This window comes from Microcaecilia unicolor, chromosome 9 (genome assembly GCF_901765095.1).
Source record: "Microcaecilia unicolor chromosome 9, aMicUni1.1, whole genome shotgun sequence".
NCBI lineage: Eukaryota > Metazoa > Chordata > Amphibia > Gymnophiona > Siphonopidae > Microcaecilia > Microcaecilia unicolor.
Genome location: NC_044039.1, coordinates 137,483,125 through 137,496,268, shown reverse-complemented (window position 1 = coordinate 137,496,268; position 13,144 = coordinate 137,483,125). Strand labels below are relative to the sequence as shown.

General features: G+C 44.8%; 1 protein-coding gene across 1 annotated transcript in view; it reads right to left on the bottom strand.

Moving 5' to 3' along the window:
• Positions 1–13,144, bottom strand: part of RBM25 (RNA binding motif protein 25) — a 350,786-nt gene that overhangs the window by 96,704 nt on the left and 240,938 nt on the right. Inside the window, exons 11-13 of the mRNA XM_030214739.1 lie at positions 11,128–11,215; positions 10,602–10,694; positions 10,143–10,321 (exon numbers count right to left, since the gene is read on the bottom strand). Coding sequence (XP_030070599.1) covers positions 10,143–10,321; positions 10,602–10,694; positions 11,128–11,215 — 360 coding nt within the window. The remainder of the gene's footprint in view (positions 1–10,142; positions 10,322–10,601; positions 10,695–11,127; positions 11,216–13,144) is intronic.

Sequence of the window (13,144 nt, the reverse complement as noted above, 5' to 3'; positions counted from 1 at the left end):
CACATACTCATCGTTGAAGATGCGCAGCAATTGTGCGGCAGTTGGACCCTAATCGCTGAACCTCCTGCTTGGAAGCAGTAATAGGGAACCAAGGTTACCTGATATACGCGAAAGGAGCGTGGAAGAAGGTTTTGATTTGGTGTATATTTCCTCCACCCTTTCTTTTTGGTGTGCAGTTGAACGTGGTAATTTACACCAGAAGGAATAAAGCAGTATGGTTTGAAATTGGACTACTTGTTGATATGAGGGACTGGTGATAAGAAGCATTATTCATTCCTATAAAGACTATATATAAGATTGAACGAATTCATGTTTGTTTGATATGCCTATTATTACTTGTTCTTTTACATGGGGGTTTAATAGGGGGAAATAGAAGTGACGTAAGGTGGGAGGATATTGGGAGAACTGGAAAGGGGCAGGGTTAAATAAATAAGATATCACAAGGGATATTAATATAACTGTAAAACAATTATGTAATAGGCCTGATTTGGGATTGAGGGGGGTAGCGTATAAAGTGACTGACCCTAGGGAGGGATCTGGGGGCAAGACGGGGTTCGGGAAGATGGTATTGGGTGGGATAGAGGGGAAAGGGATAGGGAAGGGAGGACACAGGGGGGAGGGGAAATAAGCGCATGGGCATTCATATTAAGGATGAGGGCTCAATAATTGGGATAACTACTCAAAATGATGTGCGGGCTTGGATGCGAACTATCTGGTCTACACAAGGGGGGTCAGAGGCTGGGCTGGCTCCTCTCAGATAATAGGGTAATAACTGGTGGACCAACATACAATAAATGCAAAGAAAAAGGACTAAGATACTCCACATGGGAATGTGGGGGGTATTCACTCCCCCCATAAAAGATCAAAATATTGCATTACTTACAACGAATCAGAGCTGATATGTATTTCTACAAGAAACTCATTTGTCAGAGACGTGAACACGCCAAGTTGGCGAAGTGGTGGGTAGGGGAATGTATATCTCTTCAGCGGCAGTGGGACGTAAAGGAGGAGTGGCAATTCTCATCCGAAAGGGGGTGGCAATGCAACTCACGAACATCATAAAAGACCCGGACGGTCGTTTTATTTTCTGTAAGGCGGTAATAGCCAGAAAGCAGGTGAATCTGGGAAGTATATATGCCCCTAATCAACTTCACATCAAATTTTATAAGAAATTAACATCAATACTAACCCAGGTAGACCCTGTTCCGTTGGTGCTAGGGGGTGATTTTAATACGACATGGGATATGCAATTGGATAGGTCTAATCCTATGCAGGGCCGAGGGACACAAACATCGAAGGGCTTGCCAGACTTTTGTTCTATACTTAACCTTATAGACGTTTGGCGAGTACTACATCCTTTGGAAAAGGAATATACTCATCAGTCCAGGGCTCATGGTACTCACTCCAGGATCGATTATCTGTTAATCTCGAGAGAGCTCTTTTCGGACGTAGGAGAAGCTGAGATAGGCCCCTGTATAATCTCAGACCACGCGACGGTCTGGTTCACCTGGAACTTGGGGAGTCAAGAGGGGGTGCAAAAAAACTGGTCTTCCCTAGCTATCTATATATGTTGGGAAATTTAAGGAGTTCTTAGTGAGTAAGTGGGAAGAATATTCACACTTCAATGAAGGGGCAAAAGATAATTCAGTATCTTTGGGAGGCTGGGAAAGCAGTAATGCGAGGAGACATTATAAGTTATGTAAGCCATTATAAGAAAGTCAGGGATAAAGAAATCATACGCTTGGAGAAAAAATTATTGAGCTTACGAAAACAATTTGGGAAAAAACCAACCCCCAAATCAGACAAGACATCCTAGCAGTCCAGACAACTCTGAACGCCTTACTCCATGACCGGGCGGTAAAATCACAAATGTATTATAAATTTCAACTTTATAAACAAGGAAACAAAGGTGGTAAGATGCTGGCAAGGCTAATAGCAGCTAAACGATCTTCTAGACACATTTTAACTATTAGGAATGAGGGGGGAAGATTACTCCACACAGATAAAGAGATAAGAGAAGTTTTTCAAAATTTTTTCAATCACTGTATGGCTCGGGAGAGGAGAGAGGTCTAAGCGCAGAGCTTTATCTGGATAATGTCTTAACCCCTAAAATTCAACTGAAAGAACGAAAAATTCTGAACGCCTATTAGTTGTGATGAAGTAAGCTGGGCAATAGGGTGCAGTAAATTGGGTAAGTCTCCGGGCCCAGACGGGTTTAAAGCAGAATTCTACAAACTGCTAGGTGACTCGATAGTACCGTATTTAACTCAGGCATTTAATGCCTGGGTAGACCAAGATCATTTGCCGGGACACCTTAACCAAGCCCAGATAATAGTTTTGCCCAAACCTAAAAGGGACCACACCTTAGTAACCTCGTATAGACCTATTTCACTTCTCAACCAAGAAGTAAACTATTTGCTAAGATATTGGCGAATAGACTACGACGTGTCTCCGGGATTATCCACGAAGCTCAGGTGGGGTTTGTTCAGGGAAGATCAGTGGCACGAAATCTTAGGTGTATTCTAGCATCCCTGGAACGCCTGGAGGTTGGGGGTGAATCGTCTATTATGATTAGCTTCGATGCCGAAAAGGCATTCGATCGGGTGGAGTGGCCTTTTCTTTCTCTATCTTGGACAAATATGGGATCAAGGCTGGTTTGTGAGGGCGATAGCGGCATTGTATGAATCACCAAAAGCTAAGATGTGGGTGAATGGAATGTTTTCTGAGGAATTTGAAATTAAGAGAGGGACTCGGCAGGGATGTCCGCTGTCGCCCTTACTCTTCGCATTATATAGGACCCATTAATCCGAGATATAAATCAATGTTCCACAATTAGGGGAGTGCGGCTTGGAGAACAGGAATTTAAGGTAGCGGCTTTCGCTGATGATTTGTTGGTACTGTTAACAAACCCACAGGAGTCATTAAGTGATCTTCTGGAAGTTTTTTCAGAATTTGGGGCATACTCTGGGTTCAAATTGAATTACGACAAGTCGGAAGCGATGGCCATAACAGCAGATACTCGTAGAACATGGAGGGGACAATTTCCACTGAAATGGGTGGAGGAATCATTTCGCTACCTGGGCATTTATTTAACACCAAGGACAAAGGGGCTTTATAGAACAAATGTGCAGTGGCTGTTAGACAAAACAAAACATCAACTGGAAGCCTGGAAAGGACTGACACTGTCATTATCAGGGCGCATATGTCTAATTCGCATGGTAATTCTCCCCAGGTGGTTATATGTAATGCAAACTTTGCCTTTACAGTTGTTACAGAAAGATGTAAGGATGTTTTACCGTATAGTGACGAAGTTCTGTTGGGCATATAAGAAGGCAAAGGTGCGAATGTCATTGTTACTGGGGGGGTGGAATCAGGGAGGAATAGGCTTGTCCAATATTAAATATTATAATCTGGCATGCAATTTGAGACATGTCCGTGACTGGATCTATAACTCGGACTATCACACACCTTTGGAAATAGAAAAAGAACTATTTAAACCATATCAGCTGGTGTCATTATTGCAAGGGGATAACAAGTCTTTGCCTCAGTTGATGAGAAAATCAGTATTGCTGAGCCCCGTACGGGAAGCGTGGAGATTCCTGGGTAAACAACTGGGAGGTGACCCGAGAGTAACAGAACTTCTAACAATAAGGGGGAACCCAATGTTTAGACCTGGACAAGAGAATTTGGTGTTCAGGCGGTGGGAGACTCAAGGTCTCCATAACTTGGGAACAGTGGTAGATCAGACAGGGGAGCCTAGAGCTCTGGACATGCTGATTCCGCGGGAATCAATTCGCTGGGGAGACAATTTTGCTTACTGTCAGCTGAAACACTATGTTCACTCTTGACAAAGAAGCACTTAAGTTTAAATTGGGAGGAAAATACAGGATTTATTAACAGAAATTTCAGAGGAAGCGCCAGCCATATCCAAGTTACAGCAGAAAATTTGGACATTGGCACCTGGGAAGGAGCTGGCCCAGCTTAAGAGAAGATGGGAGTTGGATGTGGGATGTGATCTTGCCTGTTGGGATATTGCAGCTCATCTTAAGGGTATTCCCCAATTAATTAGCGGGGCAGGTTATCGAGAATGTGCATATAGAATTGTCCACAGGGCCTACTTTTCGCAGGTCCAGCTATTTCGGGCGGGGGGAATTGAAACACCTACATGCCTGAAGTGTAAAGCTGCTGATAATTCTCTATACCATGGGCTCTGGGAATGTCTGGTTATAAGATGTTTTTGGAGGAGGGTGACAGCTTTCCTCTCCCTTTTGACGTCAAACCATGTTCAGGGGACACCTATTCAAGTGGTGCTTGATTGCCCAGGTTCCTTTGGGAGGCTCAAAGCAGGAGAGGTGCTGTTGTGCCGTAAGTTATGTTTGATTGCAAGAAAATGTATAATGCAACAGTGGACTTCATCGGATGCACCAGAATTCTGGCATTGGCGTAACCAAATACATCAAGTACTTACATGGGAAGCACAAGAGGTTAGAGGCTCATTTAAACGTAAAACCCGATTTTTGAAGCTGTGGAATCCTTATTTAGCCAAGTTATCACATCAGGGGAGAAGCCTAATCCTTAACAAATTATGAATATAGGGGGTAAAGGTTTTGATGTTTATGTAGAGAACCAATATGAGATAAAAACGGGGGGGGGGGGGGGGGGGGGGGGGGGGGGGGGGGGAAATTGAGAAGGTTCAAAAATATGAGAATGGATCTGGATGTTGAGTTGTTGTATAACTTGAAGATATGAATGTATATACTTGCTAAGATTGTAATTCGAGGTTGTTTATCTTTTGATCTCAATAAAAAAGTTGAAATATATAAAGTATTATGAAAAACAGAAAAAAAAAAAAAAAAAAAAAAATTTACAGGTTTTGAACTTCCATAACGTCTGTATTTTTTCACATAAAAGAGCAATTAGATCTTACCTGCTAATTGGCTTTCCTTGAGTCTCTCCAGACAATTCCTGATGAGTGGGTAAATATGCTCTCCTACCAGCAGAGGGAGACTGAGAACTACTGACACCTGTGCAACCCTGACCTGCTCAGTATTTCACATAGCCAAGCAGTAATGAGAGACCAGAACCAAAAAACATAAAACAGGAACAGTGGAACACCCAAAAGAACCCTGGTAAAAGAAGTGAGCACCAAAAACATGTCTAACTGTGATGATTGCAGCTCCCGAACCCCACTCGACACCCGCGATATCCACACATTCTTCTACGGCGGGGTCAGGAATGGTATGGAGAGACTCAAGGAAAGCCAATTAGCAGGTAAGATCTAATTGTTCCTTTCTTATCATCTACTCCAGACCATTCCTGAGTGGGAAGCACCAAAGCAGCACTCACCGAAGGTGGGTAAGTCTCCGGATCAACACGGAAGCACCAAAAGAAGCATCCTGCCGAGACTGAACGTCCAACCTATAATATCAGACAAAGGAATGCAAAGGAGACCAAGTAGCGTCCCTGCAAATATCCTGCGGAGGAATAAGCGAATGCTCCGCCCATGAGGTAGCCTGAGTCCTTGTAGAATGCACCTGCAAAACTGTCAGCGCAGTCTTAGCACACAAGTAAACAGACAAAACTGCTTCCTTAATCCATCTAGCGATCGAGACCTTACAAGCCGCCTCCCCTCTATGTAGTCCCACAAACAACACAAAAAGATGGTCAGTAGAACGAAACTCCTCAGTCTGGCACACATAGCACCTCGATGCCCTACCGACATCTAGCCTACGCAATGAAGCAGCAGCCTCCTCCTGTGAGAAGGAAGGTAATGAAATCAACTGATTGACATGAAAAGGGGAAACCACCTTAAGCAAAAAGAACAGGACTGGCCTCAAGGACACCTTCTCCTTCGAGAAAACTAGAAACAGTTTCCTGCACGACAAAGCGTGCAACTCCAAAATACATTGCAGCGACATGATAGCCACCAAAAATGTGACTTTGAAAGATTCTTAAAGGTTGCCTGCCAAAGAGGCTGACAGTACTAAATTCAAATCCCAAGGTGGAACAACCGGCTGGACAGGGGGCCGCAATCTCCTGATCCCAAGAAAAAACCGAGACACACCTGGATGTAGAACCAAGGAATGCCTCTGCAACGAGTCCTGAAAACAAGGGGAGCCACCTTCTTTAATCAATCCTCAAAAATACACCAGAGTCGAACATAGGCCAAAGAGGTGGACTTCTTGCAAGTACTTAAAAGGGTATGAATCACCCCAGAGAAATAACATTTCTTCAGTAATCGTGCCCGCTCAACAGCCAAGCCATAAGCACAAATCTACGTCGGGCATCAGAATGTGGCCCTATCTCAGAAGACCATCCTGCAGAGCAAGACAAAGTGGATCGGCCACTCATCCATACGAAGTACGAAAAACCAGGGTCGGTGGGATCAGTCGAGGGTGACCAAGACCACCTGACCGCTGTATCCACGAATGTATTGAAGAATGTGACCGCTGAGTGATGACGGAGGAAACGCGAACAGCAGACCCTAAAGAGGCCAGGGCTGAGCCAACGCATCCATCCCCTCCAACAACGGTTCCCTCCCGAGATTGAAAAATTGTGAAGCCTTGGCATTCTTGGCCTTGGCCTTGGCCATGAGGATCCACGATCCCACCAGTCAACTGAGTTGAAAAACTGCGGTAACCAGACTCCACTCTTCCGGGTCCAGATGATGCCGACTGAGGTAATCCGCCTCCAGATTACTGACCCCTGCTACCTGCACCACGGACAGCAGACGCAGGTTCTGTTCTGCTCAGGCCATGAGGAGGGCAGCCTCTTATGCCAACAAAGGGCTCTTTGTATCCCCTGCTGGTTGACATAGGCACGTTTGGTAAAACAGCTGCACTCTGCGCCTAAGGGCACCACCTGAGGCTGGGTCCCCAGGATATCACTGGGAGGCTCGGGCACTCCCAAGCACCTTCTTCACAACTGAGAAATACCGCCTTGAAAGGAAGGAAAGGACTGACCCTTATTCCAAAAACGAGCACACTGATGCTGCTGAAATTCCCGAAAGCACCCCTGACTTGCCGACCGTGACCTATGCTCCAGAAGCCATGGTACTTTGGACTCCCCCAAGCTCTTTACCGGCTACTATAATCCTTTCCCAAAGAGCAACTTGCCCTTAAAGGAGAGCCGACTCAAACGGACTTCTGAGGCCATATCAGCTGCCCGATTCCTGAGCCATAGAAACCGTTGCTCAGATACTAACAGAGGCCAAGCCACAAGATACCATTGTTTCTGCTCTGACCCAGGGGACAGAGACAGACACCTTGAAATCCTAACTGTATCCTTCGAACAGAAAGGCTACAACCCCAAAATAATCTCCAAGAATATTGCCTCCTCCCTCAAAACACCAGGGAAAATCTGCTACAGTATAAAGAAAAAAAGCCACAGACAGAATCCCCCTTATAGTGACATACAACCCAGAGCTGGAAAAATTAAGAAAAATCATAAAAGATCTGCAGCCTCTACTCCAGGAGGATGAATTACTGAAAGAGATATTCCCATCCCCACCAGTGCTGGCCTTCTGACAGCCACCCAACTTAAAACACAAGCTAATTAGAAGTAAGCTCCCAACACAGACTCAAAAAGAAAAGAATGGCACACATCCTTGCAATATATCCAGCTGCAAACTATGCCAAAACATTTCACAGGACCCCACGGTCATTCACAAAGGAAAAATATTCAACATTAAGGAATCTTTCACGTGCTTATCTTCCAATGTGGTATATATCATTCAGTGTAAAAAATGCAACGAAGGCTGCTACATTGGAGAAAAAAGTCAGATGCTAAAGAAGAAATTTAATTTATATAGACACCATATGAAAAATGCTAGTACCAATAAAGATGTCACGCCTGTGGGGCAGCACTTTACAAAACCAGAACACTGTACCAGTGATTTCATGGTGAGAATCCTGAAAGGGAACTTTAAAACAATACAGGAACGTAAGACCTTTGAAATCAGAATGATTAAATATTTTGACACCCACCAGACAGGACTTAAAGATCTGGGTTTTCTAGCCATTATAAACCATAAAATTGTACTGCTTTGTCACCCTCCTGTCTCCATGCATCTCCCTGTCCCTCATCCACCCGACTCTTCCTGTCTCTCACCTATCCACCCCCATCCTGTTAGACTGTCACTGGAATGCTTTGATGTTTCACTTATATATACTGTCATCTACCAACATTTGATTATTTCCGATCTGACAAAGAAGGGCAACCTTTGAAAGCTAATCAAGAAATGTATTAAGTTATGTCCAATAAAAAAAGGTATCATCTTATTTTCTTTTCCATGTTTTATTTCTATTGATTACCTTTAAAAGTGGGCTAAGACGGCTACCACACCTCTATACTCAAATCTGACAAGGAAGCTGGTAAAGCCGAGCCATTGCCCAAACTATTTGTAACAGAGAAGAAGCCTGTCATTCTACCTCCACCAGGTCCAATCCTTCAGGTCTTCATGAAAGGGAAAGTCTGGGGCAGATGGCAAACCCCCTGCAAAAGAGGGTCACCCTTCCTGGTCACCTAAGAGGGATCCCTCGAAGATCTACACCTGCAGAACCTCACCAACAAGTCAGGCAACTCCTACCACCTAAAAAATCTTACCACCGACGGATTGTCCCCCAGAGGAACCAAGGAAGGGTCCTCCAGATTCTTCTAGTCCCAGGGTTCCCCCTGAATGGGCTCCTCATCCAGTGGAGGCTCTGACCTCAGGGACAGTACCTCCTCCAAACCCTCTTCTGGGGACAAACATGCTTTCTTAGGCCCAATCACCACCACAGATGCCCCAGAAGACACCTCTGGGTCCCTACTGACCAATGTCCCCCAAAAGACTTGAGAGGCAGACCTCTCTTCGGGAAAGATGCCTGATGCAGAAGGACAAATTCTGGAGAGAACGCTGAAGAAACTGCAGAGGTATCCTGTCTAACCAGTACAAGTGGCGCCTTTCCTGATTCCAGCACGTGCCCCTGGAGACAAGATGGTAGACATTCCCACCATCGCCGTGTCTGTGACAGACTGCTGCCGCCAAAGCAGCTTCTCCCTTCATGGCTTTAACCAGTTGGGGGGCGTCCCCAGACCCCCCGCCTCCAGTGCACCCGATTCGGGTTCAGGTCTGAGAACTGGAACAGGCTCCCTGTACATGCGGCAAAGGCCGATGTGCATCGACACCACGACCGGCTCACCTTTTCTGCTTGTGAAGAGCTGGTTCAGGTCTGAGAACCGGAACAGGCTCCTTATACATGCGGTAAAGGCCGATGTGCATCTACACCACGACCGGTTCACCTTTTCTGCTTGTGAAGACATGCCACCTCGGCAGTGCCCTGTTTGATGCATCCCACCACCTACATACTCCCTGCCCAGAGAATCCGGTAGCTGCAGGAACTGCACTAAGCCGTCTGATTTGTGTCTTTTTTTTTTTTTTTTGTAAAACTGCCACCAGACTCCCTGCTTACTTTTCCATGCTGCTGTTCTTTTTTTTTTGTTGTTTTGTTCACACAGTGCTCACCACCCTTTCTGGGTTCCCTCAAGCAACTCCTCCCAGGCAAAGTGGGGGAGGAGGCTGAGGTACAGCACTCACCAAACAAGGAGGGCGGTGGGGGAAGGGACCCGGAGACCAGAGTGTGCACCCCCAACAGCAGGGGCCAAAGCACGAAACCCAAGAGCCTTAAGCTTGCTTTTATGCTGTGTTTCCTTTTTTTTCCTTTTGAAACACCCCCAACAAAACCAGGAGCTATTCAACTTTTATTAATGCCGCATTAATCTAAATGGGGCCAAAAAACAGCGCACCCAAAAACAAAGAAGGACCAGGTTGCAGAGACTCACCTACCTCTACCGGGAGACTGAGAAATACTGGGCAGGTCAGGGTTGCACAGTCCCTTATACAGGTGTCACTAGTCAGCAGTTCCCTGTCTTCCTCTGCTGGTAGGAGAGCATATTACCCACTCGTCACGAATGGTCTAGAGTAGACGATAAGGAAAAGGTGGGATTTGGACTGTTGTATTACAAGTTGTTTGCTCTAACATAATTCATTAACACCTCATTTTTGTTTCTGGTGACTTCAGTTACCTTTCCCAGAGATGGTCACAAATAATCTGTAAGTATCAGAGGCATATTAGGGTAAAGGATTGCACAGTTTCACTTTACCTCTGGAGTTCCGCATCTGGGTCTGGATGTCCTTCAGCTAGGAGTCTCTGCCTGATTTCCTCAAGCTCTTCTTTCTCCCGTTTTCTGTCTCGTTCATCAGTTTCTATCTCTTTCTCTCTGTCTCGTAATCTCTTCTGAAGAGCACTTCCCCTGTAGAAAACAAGGTATTGAACAAATTCTATATTGGTCTATCCATGCAGTTCAGAAACTTTCCTCTGCAACATGTAGTTTACTTTGGATTAAATAAATGTAATGGGAAAAGGTGGCTAGACAAAACTAAAGAGGTAATGGAGAATGATGGCCAAACATAGGATCATGAACATAGCCCAGAATGTCTCATGTACAGGCCTTGCTGTACCACAACCTTTTTCATATAACATTGAAATCAGCAGTAGACAATTAACATCCTGTTTGATATGACAACTATACATGTATTAATAATCTCATCAGGATCACACCTGTAATATTTGGATCATCTCTGTCGTCGTCATAATCTTCCAAAAACTCTTTTAATCTTTTAGCTTCTTTTGCCTTAAAAAAAGAAATATTCTCTGAGTTAGTGTGAACCATCTTTGATATACATTCAGTACAACAGGAAATGGAAAGGTTCTCTCTCCTTACAGTGCCTTCCTTCTTCATTAGACTTCTGAACTTAAACAAATGTAGAGGCTACTGAACTGTGGTAAAATGGGCCTTTACCAGCAAGTTACCATTCAATTAAGCTGAATTATCTTAAGCAGAAGCCACCGACTGTAGAGCTCTTTCAATCTAGTACTAGTACCCATTAAGCCTGGCCACTAGGTATAATCATTGTGAGGTGGTCAAGAACTCCTATTTATTATGGGCTACAAACATTGCCTCTGTACTATTCCCAGCCTTTACAAGCAAAGATCAAGCTCTGGAACCAAGTCTCCAGAACAGCAGTGAATATTACTGCCACTGTGTCAGTTCCAAGAAGTAAAGAGAGCTCTATTCTAATCCTACCATTTCTTCGTCGCTCCTCTTCTCTCTCAGCTTCCTTTTCATATTCCCTAGATTTCTTCCGTTCTCTTATTTCCCAATTTTTAAGACGCTGAAATAAAATAAAATAAATGAAACTCCAAATATTCAACCAAGTTAAAAAAAAAAACCCACAAGAAATCCTGAAAAACTGGAATTAAATGGGAGGGTAATTTTATAAAGCCTCTTTTTTTTTTTGCATAAAATATTTTTGAACACAAAAGGGCTCTTATAATACTAAGGTCATGCCTAATTATGCCCAATGCAAGCCAGCACTTGTACAGTGGACATGCTCAGAGAGCTGGGATCTGGGTAGAACATGGGTAGAGTCACAATTGATTCATGTATTTTATAAAATAGGTGTGATTGCTCCTATTATGTGTCTCATCATTTACATCTGCTCTTGAGCACATTTAATGTAATGCTCGTGCTTTTAATCTAGGTATAATTTCTGCAGGATTTTGTGCTGGTATTTACTACTACTACTATTATTTAGCATTCTATAGCGCTACAAGGCGTATGCAGCGCTGCACAAACATAGAAGAAAGACAGTCCCTGCTCAAAGAGCTTACAATCTAATAGACAAAAAATAAAGTAAGCAAATCAAATCAATTAATGTGTACAGGAAGGAGGAGAGGAGGTAGGTGGAGGCGAGTGGTTACAAGTGGTTACGAGTCAAAAGCAATGTTAAAGAGGTGGGCTTTCAGTCTAGATTTAAAGGTGGCCAAGGATGGGGCAAGACGTAGGGGCTCAGGAAGTTTATTCCAGGCGCAGGGTGCAGCGAGACAGAAGGCGCGAAAGTCTGGAGTTGGCAGTAGTGGAGAAGGGAACAGATAAGAAGGATTATCCATGGAGCGGAGTGCACGGGAAGGGGTGTAGGGAAGGACGAGTGTGGAGAGATACTGGGGAGCAGCAGAGTGAGTACATTTATAGGTTAGTAGAAGTTTGAACAGGATGCAAAAACGGATAGGGAGCCAGTGAAGCAACTTGAGGAGAGGGGTATAAGCGACCCTGGCAAAAGACGAGACGGGCAGTAGAGTTTTGAACCGATTGGAGAGGGGAGAGGTGACTAAGTGGGAGGCCAGCAAGAAGCAGATTGCAGTAGTCTAAATGAGAGGTGACAAAAGTGGGGATGAGGGTTTTGGTAGAGTGCTCGGAAAGAAAGGGGCGGATTTTACGGATGTTGTAAAGAAACGACAGGTCTTGGCGATCTGCTGGATATGAGCAGAGAAGGAGAGAGAAGAGTCAAAGATGACCCCAAGGTTTCGAGCTGAGGAGACAGGGAGAATGAGAGAGCCATCAACAGAAATAGAAAACCTGGGGGGGGGGGGGGGGGGGGGGGGGGGGAGAGTGGGGAGGTGGGTTTGGGGGAAAAATGAGAAGCTTGGTTTTGGTTATGTTTAATTTCAGGTGGCGTTGAGACATCCAGACAGCAATGTCAGACAAGCATGCTGAAACTTTGGTTTGGATGCAAGGTAAGGTTATCAGGGGTAGAAAGGTAGATTTGGGAGTCATCAGCATAGAGATGGTAGGAAAAGCCATGGGATGAGATTAATGAACCAAGGGAAGAAGTGTAGATAGAAAAGAGGAGGGGACCAAGAACAGAACCCTGAGGTACTCCGACAGGCAGAGGGATAGAAGTAGAAGAGGATCCACCAGAGTGAACACTAAAGGTGCGGAGGGAGAGGTAGGAAGAGAACCAGGAAAGGACAGAGCCCTGGAATCCAAGTGACGACAGGGTATCGAGAAGTATGCTGTGATCGACAGTGTCAAAAGCAGCGGAAAGATCAAGAAGAATGAGGATGGAATATTGACCTCTGGATTTAGCCAGTAATAGGTCACTGGAGACTTTAGTAAGCGCAGTTTCGGTTGAGTGGAGAGGGCGAAAACCAGATTGTAGTGGGTCAAGAATAGCATGTGAGGAGAGAAAATCAAGGCAGTGGTGAACAGCATGCTCGAGTAATTTGGAGAGAAAAGGGAGGAGGGAGATGGGTCGGTAATT